Source organism: Pristiophorus japonicus, chromosome 8, assembly GCF_044704955.1.
Source record: "Pristiophorus japonicus isolate sPriJap1 chromosome 8, sPriJap1.hap1, whole genome shotgun sequence".
NCBI classification, from domain to species: Eukaryota; Metazoa; Chordata; class Chondrichthyes; family Pristiophoridae; genus Pristiophorus; species Pristiophorus japonicus.
The window spans coordinates 222,149,499-222,174,796 of record NC_091984.1 but is presented as its reverse complement, the minus strand read 5'-3'; the positions used below and the strand labels follow the sequence as shown (position 1 = coordinate 222,174,796).

Sequence of the window (25,298 nt, the reverse complement as noted above, 5' to 3'; positions counted from 1 at the left end):
TGAGGAAGTGCAGCGAAGGTTCACCAGACTGATTCCCGGGATGGCAGGACTGACATATTAACAAAGACTGGATCGACTAGGCTTATATTCATTGGAATTTAGAAGAATGAGAGTGGATCTCATAGAAACATATAAAATTCTGACGGGATTGGACAGGTTAGATGCAGGAAGACTGTTCCTGATGTTGGGGTAGTCCAGAACCAGGGGTCACAGTCTAAGGATAAGGGGTAAGCCATATAGCACCGAGATGAGGAGAAACTTTTTCACCCAGAGAATTGTGAACCTGTGGAATTCTCTACCACAGAAAATTGTTGAGTCCAGTTATTGGATATATTCAAAAGGGAATTAGATGTGGCCCTTACGGCTAAAGGGATCAGGGGGTATGGAGAGAAAGCAGGAATGGGGTACTGAAGTTGCATGATCAGCCATGATCATATTGAATGGTGGTGCAGGCTCGAAGGGCCGAATGGCCTAGTCCTGCACCTATTTTCTAAGTTTCTATGTTTACATCGCTCAGAGTGTTTATGAAATATGGTAGTATGGGTTCCCTGTGGAAATAAATTTATTACAAGATGATATCTATAATACTTTAAAAATCTTACATCAGTGCACACTTCCTGTCTGCACTTCACTTCTTATTGTCATTTTTTTGCCATTCCAAATTCCTGTTTACATTTAGAATGGGGGTTGCCCACCTTCGGAGACTCACCATTCTGCTGGAACAACCTGGTCACCAAGTTCCCACAAATTGCTCAAAATGCTTTCTGACATTTTTTATTGTCATTTTGTTGCTCAGTAATGAAACTGTCTAATGCCTAAAATAAGAGTTTGAACAAAACAACAAAAAAGATAAATGATATGCTCCGCAATAATATGATTAAATGTATCCTTGTCTTGTATTGCCCTTATTAATGTTTTTACTTCAAATCTCAGTCTCTCCCAAAAGCCTGGACTTGGATTTTTTTAAAGTAATTGGAAGGAGGTTTAGAGGGGACACGACGGGAAATGTTTTCACCCAGAGAATGGTGGGGGTCTGGATCTCACTGCCTGAAAGGGTGGTAGAGGCAGAAACCCTCATTGCATTTAAAAAGTACTTGGATGTGCACTTAAAGTGGTGTCACCTCCAGGGCTACGGACCAAGTCGGTTTAGGCTGAATAGTTCTTTGCGGACACGATGGGCCGAATGGCATCCTTCTGTGCTGTAAATTTCTATGATTTGATATTTTGACCAGAGATGTGACTCTGTGAACAGATTTTGGATTGTGCAGTCTGTACAGTGTACCTCAAGTCCCAGGGTGTATCAGTACTGTTCAGTAACCTCTACTAGGTGGAATATATTTCTTCAGTTTCGAGTAGTCTGTGCTCAGTAGCTTTTCTTCAAAACATTTTGATAAAAAAGAAACTAAATATCAGTTGGGAAGGAGAGAGAGAAAGTATTTTTTCATTTGATGTTCAACTTTAAAAAAAAAAGCAGTTTGAAGCCGACCGATTGTCTTACCTGTATTTTGTTATCAGTGCCTCTAATTGTTAAGACATGTGAGAAAGAGAGAGGGACAGTTTCTTTCCTCATTCTAATTTGATTTTTTTTAATTGAATTTTTAAAGCAAGCAACATTTCTTTGAAGTAAACAGCTAGGAAATGGGTGGAGGAGGGAAATTGGTTAAGGGTGAAGGAGGCTTCTGTCATCTTGCCCCTGCCGTGGGGAAATGGCAATTGGAAGTTGATGGGGTGGGGGGGGGGGGGGGTGGGGAATGGATGGAAGGTTGAATGAGTGTCAGCAAAGCAAGTAGGAGGGGCGTATATAGAGTTTGAGTGGGTCGTTCAAACGGGAACCAGTAGGCATGGTGGGAAGGTGAAAGGGTAAGTCGTGTGATGGGAGCAAGCGGTCGACGGAAGAACAAGTGACTGAGCGGAGGGGAGGGAGAGTGCTGCTGTGGGTCACATTTTCCCACAACCCATTCCCAAAGGCAGCCTGCAGCTGTTAGTCCCTCCTTTCCCTGCCGTACAATCTCCCACTCAAAAGGAAATCAAAAGGAGACAGAGAGGGAAGCAGAAGGAGATAGCAAAGCAAAAAGAGTTGAGGGGATATAAGCAGAAGAAAGAGAAAGAAGCAGGAGCTGTAGAGAAACAGCAACACAAAGACATCCGAGACCAGTGGGAGAGCGACCGCATCCTTACTGAGTGCAATGCCACATGAGATCAATTAATAACAAGGTGAAATGTAACCATTCTATGATTCTATTCAATTGTATAAAAATAAGGACAGAATGTACGGCCTGAATTTTCCTTACCTCGGCGGGTCCGGTGTGGCCGCTGTCCATGATGGGTCCCGATCCCACTTCTGGCTCCATCCCGCTGTACAAAATGAACTGACCTTAATGGGGCCTATTAAGCCCGCCCATCCGTTACCTGGCCCAATGAGATGGAGCGGGTCTGGTGACGTCATTCATGACGCATTTAAGTTGGGATCTGTCATGTATGTAACCTTTATGTAACAACACTGCAATACTGTATATATGTAAGAAATGCACGCCTTGACCACAGGGGGTGAACTTGTGGGAGACACTCCTCATCCAGGTATATAAAGGGAGGTCCCACACAGGGTCATCACTTCTTGGTCCTGTGAATAAAGGTTCAGGTCATGGAGTGACCTTGTCCATAGAATGTGCCTCGTGTGGATTTGTGGTATTGTGTAAAGACTTTACAGGATCCTTAAAGGGAACCTAGCCACATTGTGAGTGTTCAATCTTTACCGCACAATAATATAACAAAAGTTAAATATGAGTGACAAAGAAATATTTAAATAAAATTATCCTTAAGTAATTTGACTCCATCTACAAATACGATCAAGAACATAATTTAAAAAGTACCAGTATCAGTAACTGGTACAAATAAAATGTGTGTGTGCATAGCTAATACATAAAATTAAGCAAATATTGACTGTAATTGTAAAGGGGTGGATTTACAATCTTGTGCACGTTCAGCGAAAGAGCTGCGGAATCCGTGACAAACAGAGTGAGCAGTGCTTACAATGTGTTTCTGCGATTTCTGCAGCTCTTCCGTTGACGCTAACAATGGACAAGTGCGAGAACGTCGGCAGAAATTCACCCTAAAGTCTCAGACTGAAAAATTAAATTAGTCATATTCAGGACCGAAAGCAAATTGAACCAGTTGAATGAGTGATGAGAATGAAATTGTTACGGTTGATGACTTGATTTAACGTGAATCACAGTATACAGTGAGAAAAATCTGACTGGAAACAATACAAAAATGTGTTTAAATTTTATGGGGCCGAAATAGCCCCTTTCTACAAGAGTCGTGACCCCCTCAAAGAGGTGGCCACGGGTCGGTAAGGACTCACCACTCGGTCGACGCGGAGGGGCTGTCATTTTGAAAACTGCCCTCCTTTATTTTTGGAGCGGTGTACAGGACTGCCACTGCTGTCTTCCTATCCCGTACTGACCGGCGGTGGTGACCCCCTTTCCGCCCCGTGTGAGAAATTCCCCGCGTGATATTGGCCCCGGCAGCGGATCAGCTGCTGCTCGGCGCCCCCGACAGCTTTCCCCGGCTGGTGACGCATCCGCCATTAAAGGGGAGGCCGCACTGCCGGGGCCGCATTTTACTTTAATTGTTGGCCGACTGCCAGGTCAGCGCGACAATGGTGGCCACGGTTGGCAGCCTTGGCGCCGCCTCTTGGGTACTGGGCCGTTGGCCCAGCCGAAACCTACCCTGGTGACGCGGTGTTTGCCACTAAAGTGGCTGCAGAGTTCACAGCGGCCTTCCCTTTGAACTCTCCTCGCGCTGACGACTCGGAGCGATGGCCGTTCCGATCCACCCGCACTTCCGCCCCGCTGAAAAAAAAAAACAGAGCTGAATTTCCCCAGAGTGTGCACTCCGTGCATTGGGGCGGGGGGCAACAGAACATTTAAAAAATGGAAGGTGCACCCCGTTTGGGGTGGAGGACAATTCGGCCCCTATATGCCATTTTTTATAGTGCAGATCTATTCACTGCAATACTGTTCAGTTGGAAGGCAACAGCCGAGAATTGCCAGTGAAAAATTAACGTTTCCCAGTAGCTTTTCAAGTGGAACAGAATTTCCATTAATCTATTAGCTGCTGTAATCAACATGTTTTTATTTTGGTTTGTTTTCCATGCTGTCAAGTAATCAGCTGGAGCAAAGGCCACTGACCTCCTGCCTCAGGTTGACAGGCGTGGTTCCCGAGCTGTGTGAATCCCACGGCCGTGTAGGGATATTTGAAAAGTAGGTGGGGGAAAAAGGCTCCAGTGCCTGTAAAGTACATCAATGATTTCAGTTGGGCTCCCCGCCGTTGCAGATCGGGTCAGCTCCACACAGACAGATGCATTTAGGGTTAGGGTTAAGGTTAGGGAAAGGCGTGTGGGAACGAATTGATCAAGGGTTCCTGACCCGCTTTAAAAAAAACTATCCCACCCGACCCGCCACCGATTGCACCTGTTACCACAATGGAAAATTCAGCTCTATGACTTTAAAACAAGAACTGAATTACATCCGTGTGCTCTGCTTCAGTTATTCCCCTGCGCTTTAGCGTCACTTCAACTGGTAGCTACACGACCTTCACTCCACATGTGCACAATCTTGTGTATATTTATAAATAGCTGCATCATTTTATTTGGTTAAAAAACAAATATGAATTTTCACATTTCCTAATCTCGCTCACATGAAATCCTGTGCCCATGTTTCATATGAACGGCTGGTGTAGATAAGGCATCATAAATCATTGTTTTCTGAATGCACTCTGGGAAAATGGATCCAAAATCTCAGACAAAAGATGCTGCGATCCCCAGGGATTAGCTGCACCATTTTCCCTCCGAGTCCGTCCCTTCTAATTCCTGTGAATTTAAAAACTTTGCATCTAGCAAGTTGTAGTCACTGTTCAACGTTCACTCACAGCGCTTTATTTTGAGGCCGAATTGAACTGATTTTCTTCAAAAAAAAAGAGCAGTTTTTGTATTCAACTGCCGCAGTTTGAGCAAAAGCGAAACAAGAGGAGATATAGAGCTGTCCAACAGCAGGCTGATGAGGGAACTCAGCTGTGCATCTGGGATCACAAATTATAAAGTCACTTAGATATGTGTTACCTTACACAGTGACAAGCTGATTAAGGCAGACACTTGATATAAATACACAATGGGATTATCTTCATTTTGTAACTTGATATTACAGAAGCAACTAATCATGGAAAAATGCCCATATGGTTCCCCAGGCTGGGCCTCCCACTTTATTTAATACAATATGCTGGTAACTTTATACGGAAGTGATCCTGAAGTGCGGTGCACATGGGAGTTTGCCATATATTAAATCCCTGCGTGAGAGAGTTGTTTTTGATTCAGCTTCCAGATGAATAATTAATGAGTGAATCCATCTTTCTCTTCAGCCCCACCCCCTCGATGATTACCTTTCCGCTTTGTTAAGCTCACTCTCCTTGAAAATCTGCAGCTGCAAACTAGGCCAGGATAGGCCACGCCTCAGCTCTGCACCCGAGCTCCTGGGCTGGTCATGTGGGTGCTGATCTGACCCTTCTAAGGCCGTTGGCATAAGGAGGGTGCATGGCAGAGGGCAGGGAGTCCGAGCGTAGGGTTTACCGTGCTGACTGTCAGGCCTGGTGTATGGCTGATCAAATCAGGTTTGCGGCTGACCCAGCAGTGATTGCAGGGCCCACCAGGCCGCATTTAAGGCCCGGACCCTCAACGATCTGGCCGTGGAATGATTTTTTGTTTCTCGGTTTGAAACTGGCCCCCCTTTGTAAGGGGACGCCGATTAGAGCTGGACTTTCGGCTTTTAGGATTTCAGGATGTCCTGATACCGCCTGGTAAAAGTTTGCGCCTCAGACAGCAAAATTGGGCCGCTGGGCCCTGAGTGTGGGGTGGAGCGCTATGGGAGGCGTTGCACACCGCTCTCAGGGCGCTAGGCCGGCTGAGCATGTGAAAATCCCGAGCTAAACATCCGGCCTGGGAGCGCTCTGAGAGGCGCCCGGGGAGAAAAAAAACACCAAAAACATTCCCAAAAAAGAGCTCGCACCAGCACTACTTAAATCGCAAAAGATAACAAAACAATCACACTTACCTCACTGCAGCCGCTGCAGCTCGGGCTGCCCGTTTTCACAGGCGGTCCCAGCAGGGGGCGCCACACCGCGCTATGGGTCAGGCAGGAGGCAAAAAATCGATGCGGTGTTGCAACCAGGGGAGGCGTTGCACACCGGCTCGACTCTTCCGGGCGGTAATGCTCCACGCCCCGCCGAGACCGGTCCCCAAAACCCCGGCGGGGCGCTGGAAGATGGCCGCCCGCCCGGAAGAGCTCGCCGCCGCCATTGCGGGACAAAAAAACAGAGGCGGCCAGGAGCAGGAAAATCCAGCCCTAGGGGGCAGGGTGCAGGGGAGATCTGGCACTTTGCACCAAGATTGGCGAACAGAAGTCAATGGGGCAGTGTCACTTTTCTTTCTGCGGAAAAGATCTTTGGATTGAATTATGTTAAAGTAGTGTATTTTTTTTTTTAAAAGTGAATTTGCACAGCTTTATTACAAAAAAGGCCAGGGGCTGCAGGCATTGAAGATATGTATTGAAGCCAGACAAACCAATTTGTGGAACATCACAACTGATACAATGGGGGTCACTTGCCTCGTCCCAGGCCCATTGGTTGGGATTTTAAGCACAGCAGGTGATGGTTCTTTTTATCTCAGAGCCAAAGGGCGTTGGAGAGGGGGGTGGTCTTTTTATTGATAGGCCTACCAGTGAATCACTAATAGGGAGGAAGTCAGCATTACAAGAACAGTCACATTTTTAAATAAAAGACTGCAAGATGATACCAGAAATGCGACGATATACATATCAGGAAAGGATGAACACGTGAGACACTTTTCTCGTGAAAAGAGAAGGCTGAGGGGTGACCTAATAGAGATCTTTAAAATTATGAAAGGTTTTGACAGAGTGGATAGAGAGAGAATGTTTCCACTTGCGGGGAAGAGCCTGACTAGAGGCCATCAACATAAGATCGTCCAATAGGGAATTCAGGAGAAACTTCTTTACCCAGAGAGTGGTGAGAATGTGGAACTCGCTGCCACAGGGAGTGGTTGAAGCGAATAGTATCGATGCATTTAAGGGGAGGCTGGACACGTATATGAGGGAGAAGGGAATAGAGGGTTACGCTGATAGATTTAGACGAGGGAAGAGGGGTGGAGGCTCGAGTGGAGCATAAACGCCGGCATGGACTGGTTGGGCCGAACGGCCTGTTACTGTGCCGTATATTCGATGTAATGTAAAGATGTAGGCCTGAGGTCTGGAACAAGAAGCTAAAGTGCAGTTTTTACAGTTAAGAGTTTTATCAAAGAAAGATATGCCAAAAGGATGTACCTAAGCTCATGAAGAGATTGGATGGGTGCTTCAATATTTTCCCCATGAATTTGCTTTGATTGTTATTCTGTACATTAAGATGCTGACTCTGACACAAAGCAGCTTATTTATTCACACTCAGCTCTCTCTCCAAGTGTTTCAGTCCGCTCTCAAAGCTTGGAGATACAAACACAAGGGCACATGTGAAAGCGGCTAGATTTTCGGTTCGAGTGAATTTGGGCGGTAATGGCGGCGGGGCGGTAAAGTTTGCCCCCGGGGAAGAGTTTGCGCCTCAGTCAGCAAAATTCATCAACTGGGCCCTGAGTGTAGGGGCGGAGCGCTAAGGGAGGCGTTACACACCTCTCTCAGGGCGCTAGGCCGGCTGAGCATGGGAATATTCCGAGCTAAACAGCCGACCTCGGAGTGTTGTAAGAGAGGCCTGGGGGGGGGGGGGGGGGGGAAATAACACCAAAAATATTCCCAATAAATAACTCACGCCACCACAACATGAATCGTGAAAAAAAAACAATCACACTTTTACTTCAGGTCGACATTGCTTAACTCACTGCAGCTGCTACAGCTCGGACCGCCCACTTTCAGCAGGGGGCGCTACGGAGCACGGCCCCAGCAGGGGGCGCTACGGAGCATTACGGATTGAGTGGCAGCCAAACATCGAGCCGGTGTCGCAACCAGGGGTGTTGCACACCGGCTCGCCTCTTCCGGGCAGGAATGCTCTGTGCCCTGCTAAAACTGGCACCGAAAGTCCCAGCGGGGCGCTGGAAGCTGGCCGCCCGCCCGGAAGGCTTCCCGCCGCCATTGCCGTTCCTCCGGGGCGCTAACAGGGGCGGCAGAAGGCGGAACATGCAGCCCACAATATCTCGTTCAGATCAGAAGGGGGTCCACTGTCACACTCCTGAGTTACACTATTGTATCATTTGATATTGAGGAACAGCCCTGAACATGAGACACTCAGACCAGTTCTGGGAATGACCAGCACTCAAGAGAATATCTAAGACATACCCAAAACTTGTAACCTGAATGAGCAAATGGGGCTTTGGTTCAATAGATCCTTCAAAAGACAGCTGCACCAACAATGCAATATTCCCTCAGTATGGCACAAGTACCAGCCGAGATTGTGTGTTCAAATCCTGCAGTTTGAGCCCACAACCTTCTGGCAGTAGCGAGAGTGCTACCAAGCTGAAACTATCCAACTTGCAGCTGTTAAGTTGGTTAGACCATAAGAACATAAGATATAGGAGCAGGAGTAGGCCATTTGGCCTTTCGAGCCTGCTCCGTCATTCAATTAGATCATGGCTGATCTTTGAGCTCAACTCCACTTTCCTGTCCAATCCCCATAACCCTTGCTTCCCCGAGAGTCCAAAAATCTATCTACGTCAGCCTTGAATACACTCATCAACTCAGCGTTTTCGGGCTGAGAATTCTACAGATTCACAACCCTCTGAGTGAAGAAGTTCCTCCGCATCTCAGTTCTAAATGGTCAACCCCTTATCCTGACCAGTTAGTGTTTTATTTCGACCCTTTAACTCAGTGTCACTGGTACATTAACCTTTGAGCATACAGTATAAGAAGTGCGATTCTTACAGGCCAGCGGTGAGTCTGATTTGCCACCAAGGGAGTGTTCATGGCTTTCGACGGACCGATTCAGTTCAGGGAACATAGAATGTCTTAGATATTCTCTTGGATACAGGATAAATATTTTCTTTGGCTGTTGGGATGTTAGTTGACAGTTGGCAATCATAAGCTAGCTAAACCGTCTGGGGGAATCATTCTTGTGAAAGTATTTGGCAAATTTTTATTCATTTGTTTCCACGCACGTGACACAACGAGGTTAATTGAAAATCAATAAAAGTGACACATATCCCTGCTAGCTCTTGTTTACAGAAGAGAATGGATTGCAAAATCCTTTCCATGAAGACTGTGCCCACTGGGAACTGTGTTGCAGCTGCTTCAGACTCCTGTCACGTTGGACCCTTCCTGGCGGCAGATAGAGCAGACTTTCTGTCTGATCTGGTACTGAACTCAAGTCCCAGAGGCGAAAAGACAGCGCGCTAATCTGCGACATTGCCATTTGAGAGGACAGTAGCATTGTGGTTATGATGGTAACCCAAAGGTCGTGAGTTGAAATCTGACCATGGCAAGTTGTAAAATGTAATTCTATAAATCTGGTCATTTGTAGGGTGGCACTTGTAAGAATAACCAACTGGTTCATGAGTGTCCTGTTAGGGAAGGGAATTCCCCCCCTCCCCCAGTCTGGTCTACATGTGATTGACTCATTGCCGTCAGAGAAACTAGGAATAGGCAATGAATACTCCAATCTGGACCTACCTGTGCAGTGTAGAGCAAATCAGAGCGATAACGGGGCTGAATTTGTGGTCGGAGGCTTCCCCGCGAAAAATCTACAATCTTACCTTGTACCTCGGGATCCACGGAGATTTGTGCGCCTGGGCCTCTACGCGTAGGCCTGCCTGGAGGCCCACGTATCCCAGGGACCCGTGCGATTCGCAAGCGGCTACTAGGATCACGTGGGCCGGCCCAACCAATCAGGGAAGGGAATCCCCATTGATGTTTATGGGGATTCGGTATGTACGGAATCCCCACAAGCATGAATGGGAATCACATAAAAAAAAACATTTAACATAACAAATAAATTAAATAAAAAGTTACATATTTAAAATTAATTAAAATGCAATATAATTAAACATTTAAAACAAAAATGTAATTTTTTGAAAAATAAATTTAAGGGGTTGAAGTTGGGTTTTGTGCACCGCCCCGTTACCACGTGCGGGAGGCACCTAACGAGCGGCAAAGGCAGACCGTCGTCGGTAAGCAGCGTTGACGCCGCGACCTAAATTCAGTCGGCTCTTTGGCAGAGGCGCCAAGAGGCGACGCTGTGCCGGGCAACGCCACCCGCGTGGTGACATCATCCAGCGTACAACAATGGCTCTTCGACGCCTCTGCCGCCACATTTGCTCTGTATGGCTGCCATACCGGCAGGAAAAAGTTGCCGTAGCAGAGTGGATCTCGGGTGGAATTGCCCAGAAAGGAAGGTAAGTTTTTCTGTTTATTTATTTCTGCATGTTTGCATTACTTTTTAAGAGTGGGGAAGTGTGTGTGGATAGGAGAAGCTTTAGTCCTGTTTTTTTATTCTTCCTGTTTTTTTCCCAGCTTGGCGGCAGTTTCTCGTCGGGAAATTCAGTCGGCCCCCTGAGCTCCCGCCCAAGGTTGAGTGTGCAATGCCACTTTTTAGCGCTGCTCTCTCATCTTTGGGCATAAAAACTGAATTTAGGACTTTGAGGTTAACGCCCGGCGGTAAAATCAGCACTCGGGCGGTAACACCGCCTCAAAAGCGGCCATAACCAATTTCAACCCCTAAATGTGTTAAAAATAACCTTCCCTTATTGTACATGTGCTTTAATGTTTAAATGCATGAAAAAAATATATTTTGATGTTTTTTAAAACTCTTATGCTTGTAAGAGCAGGCCTTGCGTCTGCTTTTACCAGGTGTAGGAATTTCACGGGCATTTGCTGGACTGACGTTGGGCAAATAGCTTAACTCCCCACCCAAGGATACCCTTTTCCCGGGAGGGTTGCGAAGGATCTTGATGGATCGCAAGTTCCGGGTTTCAACGCATGTGCAGCACGTGCCTAAACCGGGAACCCGGAACTTGCGGGGCCCCTACAGGCACATGCGCACCTCAGACCCGCCCGATGTGACCGCAAATTGCAACGCATCGCTGCCCAGTTTCAGAACTTTGCCTCCTGATCAATCTCCTGCCTGGTAAATGTCTCCCCTCCCCACCTCTCTCGAAGCCACTGCCTTTTGCTGGACTAACCATTCTTCCCATTTGGGTGTCGGTAGGCTATTCAATTTAGGAGGCCCCAATGTCAAACCAAACCCTCTCCTCCCCTGACATCTGCACACACACACACACACACACATGTTGCATATCAGTGAGAAACAGGAACGTTGACTGGCTTTCCATTTCCCTCTTCCTTACCCCGTGCCCTGGGTCAGGTGAAGCAATAGCTTGATGACATTGGCCGTGACCAACCAACTCAAAGAAAGGGCCTGTATTTATATAGGAGCTGAAGATCCGCAGGGCGCGGTGCCAGCAGATATGTGGGCACCGTGCTCGCCAGCACTGATCCAGTCGGCGTTTGTGGTTTCAGTGAACGCCGTCTCATGGGACTTATGGGCTCAGGTGTCCCACACTGCCAGAAACTGCGGCCATTTTCAGCCATCCGTGGCGGGAACTACCCAGGCTCTGCCCCTCCCCCATCGTCCGCCGGTGACCCTGTTTAGTAACATGCGCAAGAGGGCTAGCACTGAACAAGAAGGGTCCAAGCTGCTTCGCTAGCAGTGTCCTTCCCCAGCCACCACTCCTCCTCACTTCAGACATGACACAGGGCAGGCATGGGCTCGGCACCTTCTGAGGCCCGGTGGAGAAATCCCGATTCGGGTCAAAGCTCTGGCTCCCAGTCTTGTTTCGAGCCATTCCACCCAACTCCCACCCAACCCGCCAAGGAGATTGAGTCTCACCCTGTCCTTGAAACGTCCCAAAGCACCTTCCAGCCAATGGATTGCCGTGCCGATAATGGAGTCAAATCTGGGACTTTCTTGGTCGGCACAGCTCAGTTTTACATTGGGCGGACCATTATTGTCACGAAACTGTCACGGACGCTTTTTGATCAAGCTTTCTCCTTCTCCTCTGTCAAACGATATTTGTTTGTTTGATCATCGGTGCGCAAAGCTGGCCCGTGACCGTCTGTATTCTTTTAATTCTCTCCCATTCTGTGTTTATCAGGTCAAGCCGAGGGTGCTGTCCCTGTTGAGCAGGCCTCTTATGGTGAGACAATTTTTGTATAATACAGCATGTTAAATCGCAGTACACGCAGGCGAATTGTATGGACAGTCTGCCGGAGCATGATGATGGGGACTCCTCCGATGGTGGTTTTACATTGTTGCTTGTTTAGTTTGGATCCCTGACAAGTGTGGCCCGACACTGGCTGCGTTTGCTCTGCTAAAATTGGCTTCCTTACTCCAAGGGTGCATTTTCACGGGTCTGTGATTGTGCTGTCAGGTTAAGGGAACTTGTCCTAGAACAATGCAGACACAAGGAGCGGGAACAGCCTCACCACTCTCCCACCGTCCAAGCTAAACAAGCAAAAAACACCAAGTACGACAGGGATTGGTGTCCAGCACAGGATGGACCCAATGCACGTTGGTGACGAGAGTACAGGAACAGTGATTGATGCTGGGGCCTGGTCAGAGACAGGTCACTAAGGAAACACTGATTCTAGAAGGACTGTAGAAATTTAGATTCATTTGCTTTCCAATCTTTGATTCTGATTACAGCCATTTACAGCCATTCAGAATAGTGTCACTCCCTCTGCCCCCCCCCCCCCCCTCTCCTCCCTCCCCGCTCCCAAAATGTTTTTACTCCTCTGTTGAAGCTGGTGACTTGCCAGGTACAGTTTCAGAGAGCTTGCTGTGCCCTGATATCTGTAGCAAGTGGCTCTCTTTTTTTTTAAACCTAGAAATACACACTCTCACACACTCACTCTCTCACACACAACCATACATACATACATAAATACACACACACTCACACACAGATACACACACACACACACACACACACACACACAGATACACACACATACACACAGATACACACACATACACATACACACATACACACACACACATATATATATACATACATATACAAACACATACACACACATACAAACACACACCCATACACACACATACATACACACACACATATACAAACACATATACAAACACACACACACACACAGATACACACACACACATACCTACACATACATATATATATATATACACATATACAAACACATACACACACACACATATATATATACACACATATGCAAACACATACACACACACATACCTACACATACATATATATATATATTTATATATACACACATATACAAACACATATACAAACACATACACACACACACATATATATATACACACATATACAAACACATACACACACATATACAAACACACACCCATACATACACACATATACACACACACACACACATATATAGACACACACATACACACATATACATACACACACACTTTACAGGAGGAGGCACTGGAAGGTAACCAGCCGAAATCCTACCTGGTTTCCCCTTGTATTGCTTACGGGACACACATCTATTCGAGCTGCCTCTGCTGAGATCACTGACTGAGAATTGAGCTTGGGATCTTTCTATTCTGGTAGAATTTAATGTCACGCCACAAGATACATTTACCAACTGAGGCGAGCAAGAATTGTTTCAGAATTTATTGCATTTCTATAATTCTGCAGGTTAGTATCTTAGGAACATCCAGAAAGTGAATCTGTGCTATTGTAAAATTCAAAAATGTACACGCATCTTTGCAATTGCAAATGCAATTTGCATTTCGATTGATGTAACCTTTCTCTCCCCACCCCCCTGCTCCCCCCACCACATCAAGCTGTGTGCTCATTCAAGCGAAACACAGAAAACCTCCAACAGATTATTTCATTCTGCGCTTCTTTCTTCTACTGATTTCCTGAGCTTGGCTCCAATATTAGCATCTTACTTCAATGAATAAATTGCCGTCTTCTCCCCGCTGCCCTCCCCCGAGGCAGTCCCTCATCAGAAGAGGAATTTTTCTAAATCGCCTTCAATTTGAGGTTGTCGCCCACAGTTCTGCACATTTGTAACGTACACGCACTGCTTCGTTTACTGGTATATTTTGTATCAAACAGAATAAATGGGGGTCTGTGACAACTCAAAGGGGGGTGGGGGTGGGGGGGTCCCAGTAAATGTGGCTGCACCTCAGGTCTTGGCACTTTGCCGAGACTGCCCCCTTGTCAACGTTCTTCAGGTGAGAAGGTTCTCCTCACAGTCTGTGGTTCTGTGTTGCACAGGAGAAGCAGGTGAGAAGAGAGGAGTCAGCAGAAAGTCAGGTAGGTCTCTTCATTCACTGAATAATATTTTTCAGGTAAGGGTGACGTTTATTTTGGGGAGCGGTGGCTGGGGAGGAAGTACTTTCTATATAAAACTATACCTCCCCTTGTGGATTTAAAAAAAAAAACTACATATAGAATAGACTCCCAGAGAAAGTAATTCGTTCTGAGTCAGTAGATATGTTTAAAAAGGTGGTTGAGGATTGTAGTGCTTCTAATAGATCATTGATTCACATGGGGTTTCAGAGAATATAAGCTCTTGTATTAGATAGAATTACCTCGACTTTACAGCGTAGAAGCAGGACATTTGGCCGATGTTTATGTTCCCACCCCCATCAAAATATAGTCCCATTCCTTTCTCCCTCGGTCTTATCCAGCTTCCCTTTAAATGCATCTACGATAATTGTCTCAACCACTCCATTTGGTAATGAGTTTCTTCTGAACTCCGTGTTGGATTTATTAGTGAAATATAATATACTAGTGCCCCTGGTTTTGGACTCCCCCACAAGTCTACCCTATCGAACCCCTTCACAATTTTAAAGACCTCTATCAGGCCATCGCTCAGTCTTCACCTATCTAAACAAAAGAGGCCCGGCCTCCCAGTTCAGGAGAATTGCAGGACAAAAAATTGCCCTACCAGAAACAGTAGTGGAAACAATATACACGATAGCTTGTAAAAAGGAACTAGATTTTTTTTTAATTAAATGAAGGTTGTTTCCATTGGTCGGGGAGACTAGAACTAGGGGGCACAGCCTCAAAATACAGGGGAGCCAATTTAAAACCGAGTTGAGAAGGAATTTCTTCTCCCAGAGGGTTGTGAATCTGTGGAATTCTCTGCCCAAGGAAGCAATTGAGGCTAGCTCATTGAATGTATTCAAGTCACAAATAGATAGATTTTTAACCAATAAGGGAATTAAGGGTTACGGGGAGCGGGCGGGTAAGTGGAGCTGAGTCCACGGCCAGATCAGCCATGATCTTGTTGAATGGCGGAGCAGGCTCGAGGGGCTAGATGGCCTACTCCTGTTCCTAATTCTTATCTTCTTATGTTCTTATGATCTTATGTAAGTGCTATGGGGAAAGGGCAAGAGAATGGGAGTGAGTGGATAGCTCCTTCGGAGATCTGACACAGACAATATCGGTCGAATGGCCAACTTGTGTGCTGTAGGATTTTCGGCTGTTTTGCGTCGGGGTGTTAAATGCTGTTTCTGGGCGTGGGCATCCGGTACTTAGAGTCCAGATGGAAGATTCAGCTATTGGTTTGTGCTGGCACAAAATCTTACCGCCCCACACTCCGTTTTCAACGTGATTATGTCATGCAAGGCTGTGCTAGTGCCCCGGGTGTAACTTTCGACCTTAACACCTCATTTAACGACCGCCCCAGGAATCGCCTGGAAAAACCAGGTGGTCCCAGGGTGCAGCAGGCCCGAGTGGCGGCATATTTCAATGGAGGCTGGAGGATCTTATAACGCAGGTGTCAGCGACTGCTGCGTGAGGCTCCGATTTTCAAACAGCACTTTTATGTGCCATGACACTTTGCTTACAAGGTCAGCGTGAGATTTCATTGGGGGCAATACTAGTTTGCCAGCATATTATGCTGGTTGCTATTGGCAGGTGTCGTCAAGCTGGAAGAAGGGTCCTTGGCCATGTTGGGCCACGGAATCGAAGAGGTCACAGATGTATGGGGAGGAGGCCTTACCCCCCCATGGGTTTACAGGGACCATCGCTCATACCTCCACATCTCTGAGGCACAGTGCGTTAGAAGGCTGCGCTTCCGAAAAGAAGCGCTGTCAGAGATATGCCAGCTCCTACCAGCGCCAACAGGACTGCGCTGCCCGTCAAGGTGAAGGTGACGGTGGCGCTGGCCTTCTATGCCTCCGGCTCCTTCCAGGCAGCAGCAGGAGACAAATGCAGCATCTCTCAGCATACTGCACCTTGCTGCATTCGCCAGGTTACATGGGCACTGTACGCACACAGAATGGAGTAAAGTTCCCAATGGGCAGGCACAGCTAGACTGAGAGGGCTGTAGGGTTTGGACGATTTGCAGGCTTCCCCAAGGTTCAAGGAGCCATTGACTGAATACACGTCGCCCTGCGAGCACCATCACACAATGCAGAGGTGTGCTGCATGCTACACGACTTAGCCATCATGAGGGGCCAGACATTGCCAGTGGGAATTGCAGGAACACCTCAGGAGGAGGAGGACGAGGAAGAGAAGTCTGGCGAGGAACCTATTGCGGTGAGACCAGAACCACATGGGAGGCAGCATGGTGCTGTGGCCGCAGCGAGAGCCTTACAATCACTAAGGAGGTGGTACTCAGTAAGATAATGGGACTAAAGGCGGATAAATCTCCTGGATCTGATGGCTTGCATCCTAGGGTCTTAAGAGAAGTAGCAGCAGGGATAGTGGATGCATTGGTTGTAATTTACCAAAATTCCCTGGATCCTGGGGAGGTCCCAGCAGATTGGAAAACCCAAATGTAACGCCCCTATTTAAAAAAGGAGGGAGACAAAAAGCAGGACACGAAAGACCAGTTAGCCTCACATCTGTGGTTGGGAAAATGTTGGAGTCCATTGTTAAAGAAGCAGTAGCAGGACATTTGGAAGGGTAAAGTTCAGTCAGGCAGAGTCAGCATGGATTTATGAAGGGGAAGTCATGTTTAACAAATTTGCTGGAGTTCTTTGAGGATGTAACGAGCAGGGTGGATAAAGGGGAACCAGTGGATGTGGTGTATTTGGATTTCCAGAAGGCATTCAATAAAGTGCCATATAAAAGGTTACTGCACAAGTTAAAAGTTCACGGGGTTTGGGGGTAATATATTAGCATGGATAGAGGATTGACTAACTAACAGAAAACAGAGAGTTGGAATAAATGGTTCATTCTCGGATTGGCAATCAGTAACGAGTGGGGTGCCACAGGGATCAGTGCTGGGACCCCAACTATTTACAATCTATAATAATGACTTGGAAGAAGGGACCGAGTATAACGTAGCCAAGTTTGCTGATGATACAAAGATGGGAGGAAAAGCAATGTATGAGGAGGACACAAACAATCTGTAAAAGGACATAGACAGGTTAAGTGAGTGGGCAAATATTTGGCAGATGGAGTATAATGTTGGAAAGTGTGAGGTCATGCACTTTGGCAGAAAAAAAATCAAAGAGCAAGTTATTATTTAAATAGAGAAAGATTGCAAAGTGCCGCAGTACAGCGGGACCTGAGGGTACTTGTGCATGAAACACAAAAGAATAGTATGCAGGTACAGCAAGTGACCAGGAAGGCCAATGGAATCTTGGCCTTTATTGCAAAGGGGATGAAGTATAAAAGCAGGGAAGTCTTGCTACAGTTATACAGGGTATTGGTGAGGCCACACCTGGAATACTGCATGCAGTTTTGGTTTCCATATTTATGAAAGGATATTCTTGCTTTGGAGGCAGTTCAGAGAAGGTTCACTAGGTTGATTCCGGAGATGAGGTGATTGACTTATGAGGAAAGGTTGAGCAGGTTGGGCCTCTACTCATTGGAATTCAGAAGAATGAGAGGTGATCTTATTAGGGGGCTTGACAAGGTGGATACAGAGAGGATGTTTCCACTGATAGGGGAGACTAGAACTAGAGGGCATAATCTTAGAATAAGGAGCCGCCCATTTAAAACTGAGATGAGGAGAAATTTCTTCTCTCAGAGGGTTGTAAATCTGTGGAATTCGCTGCCTCAGAGAGCTGTGGAAGCTGGGACATTGAATAAATTTGACAGAAATAGACAGTTTCTTAAACGATAAGGGAATAAGGGGTTATGGAGAATGGGCAGGGAAGTGGACCTTAGTCCATGATCGGATCAGCCCTGATCGTATTAAATGGCGGAGCAAGCTCGAGGGGCCGTTTGGCTACTCCTGCTCCTATTTCTTATATTCTTATGTTCTTACGTCGGCAGCTCATCATTGACTGATTTAGTTGAATGGGAAAGATGGGATGACTCACTACCCTATGCCACCATGCCGGCTAACCTACACTGAGGTCTGCAATGAGACACAAGACACCTACTCCTGCACCTATTTTCTATGTTTCTATGTCAAACAAACATTTTTATAGACGTGAATAATTAACAATGTTTCCTCCCAAAAACCCCAAACTATAGAATGGTTAAAGTAAAAGTAAATAACGAGTAAACTGCTTCCTGCAGCAAGACAATTCACAATGAGTCAATTGTTATCACACAACGATGTACATTTTTTACAATGTTATACATCCATGAGCACCAACTTGTGCCAGGCCTCAGTAGCTCTTGCCCACACTTCCCATCCCCCCTTCCCTTCAACCTCTTCCCATGCCTACTGCTCCTCCTCAGTGCTTACAGCAAGGCTGCTAGAGGGCTGCTGTGTTGGGAGGCCCGACAATGCAGACGGTGTCTGAGGACGCCCCGGACCAGCTCTTGACCTGGAAGGCCCGGCTGCGGACTGCTGCGCCTTGTCATCGGCGGAAGCAGTCACTGGTGGCTGGGGTGTGAACCGTGTATGGTGCATGGTTGGCGAGTCAGTGGTTGGGAGCCGGAATGATGTCATCCCGAGGAAGGACAGCACCTTCCATTTCCCGGGAGCCACTGGCTCTCCGACGGGGTTGGCCCTCAGCATCCGGAGCACGATGTGTCTCCACAACTTGCTGGTCTGCTTCAGCACCATCCCTTCCCCGTTGGACAGTGGGGAACGCAGAGAGTATGGTAGCAGACATCGACTCCATCACTTGACCAAGCTGAAGCAAAGCTTGTGCCTGCGATGTGTCCGAGTCTGCGACGTGATCAAGGGCACGCGCCACACACTCTGGAACGCCACTGTCGCTACTCAAGGCCACCAGCCTCTGTGTGTGGGCAACGATGGCCTCGCTGGGCTCCCGAGTCACACTGACAACCTGTGACACTGCCTCCTCAACAGTCACAGTGAGCTTGTCCATGCTTTCTGGGGTGCGTCCCAGTGCATCCATAAGCTCACGGTGTATTCCTGTGGTTTTCCCTGGACATTTCCACCACGTCCAGTTCCACGTCTGCCTGACCGACTTTGCCGACTCACCCTCCGGAGAGCTGGCCTGCGAGATTGCCCCCTGGACACTGCGTTGCTGTACATGACTGGGGCCAGGAGCCTCCGACTCTGATCCCCAGATGTAGTGAGGCCAGACGGGCAACTGGTGGGCTCTCAGGCTCAGGCAGAAGGAGCTCTTCCCCTCCCTTACCGTCTCCCCTGTGGCCAGATATAGAGGGCCCCCTTGAAGGATGCTGCGCTTGTGGCTGGTTATCTGCAAGCAGAAAACAACAGACATGTGGTTAGCGGCAGGGGAGGGGACAGGTGGCATTGCACATGTTCATTTGAAGGCCCACCAGCACTTCATTATATGTCTCAATGCAGTCTCTTCAGTCGCTCTCTCCATTTACATACCCCCACTACCCGAAGGAGACTCAGCATCGCCCCCGGCAACTGTCCGAGCTGGTACACCTATGAGGGCCGACACCCGTTCCTCGACATCAGTCAGTGGCAATAATTGGAGCAGCTCTCCACCAGTTCGCAGCTGCTCCTGTCTGTTGTGGGAGTGCTTCGACTGCAAAGAGAAAAATAGGAAGGGTTCAGAAAGGGTTTCTCTGCTGTTGTGCCACATATGCCTATCATAGTACAATAGGTGATACTGTGTGAATGCTCTAGTGGCTTCCGTTGAAACTGTTTGGGTGTTGCATGTGCTTCGTAAGGAATTGTTAGGAGGTTAGAGGGATGTAACACAGGGGCTGTAGGTGATCTTTCTGAAAGACATAGCAGCAGTGGGAGTGTATTGTGAGGAAGGATGTAAATGATTGAGTTTATGTGCATGGATCATGAGAAGCCAATGGGTGCAGAAGTAAGCGTTCATCTTTTGTATGCATTGTGAAAGCCCCACAGAGTGTGAGAGGGACCATAGGCATGAAAAACTTCACATAGTGTGTGCGATTCATGTTAGAAGTCATGGAGACATGCATAAATGCAAACGGTATTAACTATGGCGGCCTGGTAAGGTCGTTGAACTTTTTACGGCACTGTGTGGCAGTTCTGGCCACAGTGTCTGCAGCAGACATTTCCTGAGCAATGTCCCTCCACAGTTTCTTAAAAACAGGTGGGCGTGGTCTGGCTCCCCCACTGCACTCACTAAGGCCTCACTCGCCTCATTGGAGAGGTGCCAGGCACGCTGCCTTCCCTCCTGCTCCTCCATCTCTGCAGAAGTGGCGGAAGTGGGGTGGTTTAAATGCGCATGCGTACAGGAAGCTGCTACGCCCTGCAGTAGTGTTTGCGACTGGGAAAAAAATAATAAATTCGCTGCGCATACGCAAAATGGCCACCTCCTTCAATGCCACACGTTTGGGCTCGGGTGCACAAAGTCCGTTGTACAACGCCTGACTTAACGCCAACGCTCCTCCAACTTACATTTTCGCCGAAACTCTCAGTCAAAGGTGCAAACTATTTTCAGGTGCTACCTCTCCCCCCCCCCCCCCCTCACCTCCTCCACCCCAACCTCCTCCCTCCCTCTCACCCCCAACTTCCACACTCCCTCCACACATCTCTCCCCCTCCTTCTCACCTCTCCTCCACCTCTCCTCCGCTCCCCCTCCCTCCTCCACTCCCCCCTCCCCCTCTTCTCCCCACCCCTCCCCCCTCTCCTCCTCCCCCTCCTCCTCCACCCCCAACCTCCTCCCTCCCTCTCTCCCCCAACTTCTGACCTCTCCTCCACCTTCCCTCCCCCTCCGTTCCCCCTCTCTCTCCCCCCTCCCCCTAGCCTCCCCCACTCCTCTCCTCCTCCCTCCTCCCTCCCCCTCACTTCCCCCCACTCCTCCCCCCTCCCTCTCTTCCCCCTCCCCCACTCTCCCCCTCTGCCTCCCTCCCCCTCTCCTCCTCCCCCCTCCTTCCCCCTCCTCTCCTCCTCCCACTCTCTTCCCACCCTCCCCCTTATTAACACCCCCGATATCCAAAGAAGCCCAAAATTCAGCCCTAAGATTATAATCAAAAGTGAAGGTAATGACAGGCATTGCCAGTACCATTACATTACTCAGTTATTTCAGATCATTGGGAACATTACAATGTTACCCATTATTTCACTATATTGGGAGTGTTACAAACTGACCCAATGATTTCAATGCAGTGGGAGCGTTAAAACGTTACACCTACAAAGGGATATAAACCAGATTCAGTAAGTGGGCAAGAAGTTAGCAGATGGAGTATAATGTGGGGTATGTGAGGTTATTCACTCTGGTAGGAAGAATAGAAAAATGCTATTTTTTAAATGGTGAGGAAGTATTAAATGTTGATGTTCAGAGGGATTTGGGAGCCCTTGTACATGAAACACGGATAGTTAACATGCAGGTACAACAAGCAATTAGGAAGGCAAATTTGTTAGCCTTTATTGGAAGTGGGTAGTATTGTTGCAACTGTACAGGGCTTTGGTGAGACCACACCTGGAGTACTCTGCACAGTTTTGGTCTCCGTACCTAAGGAAGGATATACTTGCTTTAGAGGCGGTGCAACGAAGGTTCACCAGACTGATTCCTGGGTTGAGAGGTTAGTTCTTTGAGGAGAGATGGAGTAGATTGGGCCTATACTCTCTGGAGTTTAGAAGAATGATAGGTGGTCTCATTGAAACTTATAACATTTTGAGGGGGATTGACAGGGTAGATGCTGAGAGGCTGTTTCCCCTGGTTGGAGAGTCGAGAACTAGGCCGCATAGTCTCAGGATAAGGGGTCGGCCATTTAGAACTGAGATGAAGAGAAATTTCTTCACTCAAAGGGTTGTGAATCTTAAGAATTCTCTACTCCAAAGGGCTGTGGGTGCTCAGTCGTTGAGTATATTCAAGGCCGAGATCAATAGATGTTTGGACTCTATGTGAGTCAAGGAATTTTATTGAATAGCAGCGCATGCTCCTAATTCTTGTGTTCATATGTTCTTACCCATTGATTTCAATGTGGACGACGTCACCTTAATATTCTTACACTCTCCAGTCTCCTGCACTGATTCACCAGTGGGTGTGGTGTATTTGGACTTTCAAAAGGCTTTTGACAAGGTCCTACACAAGAGATTGGTGTGCAAAATTAAAGCACATGGTATTGGGGGTAATGAACTGATGTGGATAGAGAACTGGTTGGCGTACAGGAAGCAGAGAGTCTGGATAAATGGGTCCTTTTCAGAATGGCAAGCAGTGACTAGTGGGGTGCCGCAGGGCTCAGTGCTGGGACCCCAGCTATTTACAATATGCATTAATGATTTAGATGAAGGAATTGAGTGTAATATCTCCAAGTTTGCAGATGACACTAAGCTGGGTGGCGGTATGAGCTGTGAGCAGGATGCTAAGAGATTGCAGGGTGACTTGGACAGGTTAGGTGAGTGGGCAAATGCATGGCAGATGCAGTATAATGTGGATAAATGTGAGGTTATCCACTTTGGGAGCAAAAACACAAAGGCAGAATATTATCTGAGTGGCAGCAGATTAGGAAAAGGGGAGGTGCAACGAGACCTGGGTGTCATGATTCATCAGTCATTGAAAGTTGGCATGCAGGTACAGCAGGCAGTGAAGAAGGCAAATGGTATGTTGGCCTTCATAGCTAGGGGATTTGAGTATAGGAGCAGGGAGGTCTTCCTGCAGTTGTACAGGGCATTGGTGAGGCCTCATCTGAAATATTGTGTTTAGTTTTGGTCTCCTAATCTGAGGAAGGACGTTCTTGCTATTGAGGGAGTGCAGCGAAGATTCACCAGACTGATTCCCGGGATGGCAGGACTGACATATGAAGAGAGACTGGATCAACTGGGCCTATATTCACTGGAGTTTAGAAGAATGAGAGGGGATCTCATAGAAACATATAAAATTCTGACAGGACTGGACAGGTTAGATGCAGGAAGTCCAGAACCAGGGGTCACAGTCGAAGGATAAGGGGTAAGCCATTTAGGACCGAGATGAGGAGAAACTTCCTCACTGAGAGTTGTGAACCTGTGGAATTCTCTACCGCAGAGAGTTGTTGATGCCAGTTCGTTAGATATATTCAAGAGAGAGTTAGATATGGCCCTTATGGCTAAAGGGATCAAGGGGTATGGAGAGAAAGCAGGAAAGGGGTACTGAGGTGAATGATCAGCCATGATCTTATTGAATCGTCCCTGCATAACTTGATTTGGAAAGTGTTACCTCCCGGACACTGACGGTGATTGGCAGCTGCAAGATACTTATTGCAGTTAAAATAAAATTTGGGGTGGAATTTAAAATTTCTCCCAATATTTCTCACTTCCCAATCCTCGTGGTGCTGTGGCCTGCTCCTGAACCCCCGTGGACTCTCCCATCGGCAGGGGGGGGTGCAGGAGCAGGCCACAGCACCACTCTGATCCCCCCCCCCCCCCCCACCGCTGTGGCACCCACCACATGGGCAACCGAGGAAATGAGGTGGCAGTCAGGGACTGCCCTCTCCCCACTCATATCCAATGGTCTGACAGGCCTTCAACCACTGCCGGCATATCCCAAGCTCTACCCTCACCCCTTCTCCCTGGAAATCTCTAGGCTCCATTAAATGGGCAGAGTCCTGGGGGCAAAGGTCAGGAAAATCCACCCTATCTTCTCTTTCTTTGATAAAAGGGGCCCAGTAACACAGAAAATGTCAGTGTCTTTCAATCATTAACTGAGATCATGCTTTTAAAGATATATAATTCATAAGTCCTCATCTCTTGACATTTCTAGTTTCCTGTGCATATTAAAAAAGAAAGGCTTGTTTTATATCACGACTTTCATGACCACCGGACATCGCAAAGCACTTTACAGCCAATGAAGTACTTTTCGGAGTGTAGTCACTGTTGTAATGTGAGAAACGCGGCAGCCACTTTGCACAAAGCAAGCTCCCACAAACAGCAATGTGATAATGACCAGATAATCTGTTTTTATTACGTTGATTGAGGGATAAATATTGACCAGGACACCGGGGATAACTCCCCTGCTCTTCTTCAAAATCGTGCCATGGGATCTTTTATGTCCACTTGAGAGAGCAGACAGGGCCTCGGTTTAACGTCTCATCCGAAAGACAGAACCGCACTGGAGTGTTAGCCTAGATTTATGTGCTCAAGTCCCTGGAGTGGGACTTGAACCCATACCCCTGTGACTCAGAGGCAAGTGTGTTACCCACTGACTGCTGGCCCACCCTCCAATGCCCTTTACATTGCAGCAATGCTGCTGATGACAGTCTTCTCCCGGGGTGATGCAAAGTAAAGTCATGTCCAACGACAAATCTAAATCCTGCCACAGGGAGAAAGCATGACAGGGCAGTAAAGTCAGTGGCCAACTACATTCTCATTGGCCTGTCAGACCCTTCATAGGGTCATAGACATTTACAGCACAGAAGGAAGCCATTTCAGCCCATCATGGGCATGCCAGCCGACAGCCAACAATGAACTATCCAGGTCCAATCCCACGTTCCAAGTCTTGGTCCGTAGCCTTGTAGGTTAATAGAATCAGAAACATCAATCCACAGAGACTCCCCTGCTCTTCTTTGCATTAGGATCCTTTACATCCACCTGAGAGGACAGACAGGGACTCGGTTTAACGTGTCACCTGAAGGACAGCACCTCTGACAGTGCAGCACTCCCTCAGCACTGCACTGGAGTGGAGTGTCAGTCTGAATTATGGGCTCAAGTGCCTGGAGTGGGGCTTGAACCCACAACCTTCTGACTCAGAGGCAAAGGTGTTGCCCACTGAGCCACAGCTGACCTGGCTGACCTTGCTCAACCACCAGCAGCGATCCTGGTTGTGGTCTTTGACAGTCTCACGGCAATGAACGCTCAGCTGAGTGTTGCACTAGCGCTGTGGAATGTCCCCGTAACAGGACTCACAGCACCAGCAGCCTTGGGATGTGTTCCAGAAATACTTCAAACAATTCTGAA

The 25,298-nt window shown here is 47.6% G+C and overlaps 1 protein-coding gene across 1 annotated transcript in view; it reads left to right on the top strand.

Moving 5' to 3' along the window:
• Nucleotides 1–25,298, top strand: part of LOC139268315 (rabphilin-3A-like) — a 120,203-nt gene that overhangs the window by 30,614 nt on the left and 64,291 nt on the right. Inside the window, exons 5-6 of the mRNA XM_070886385.1 lie at nucleotides 12,194–12,235; nucleotides 14,357–14,395. Coding sequence (XP_070742486.1) covers nucleotides 12,194–12,235; nucleotides 14,357–14,395 — 81 coding nt within the window. The remainder of the gene's footprint in view (nucleotides 1–12,193; nucleotides 12,236–14,356; nucleotides 14,396–25,298) is intronic.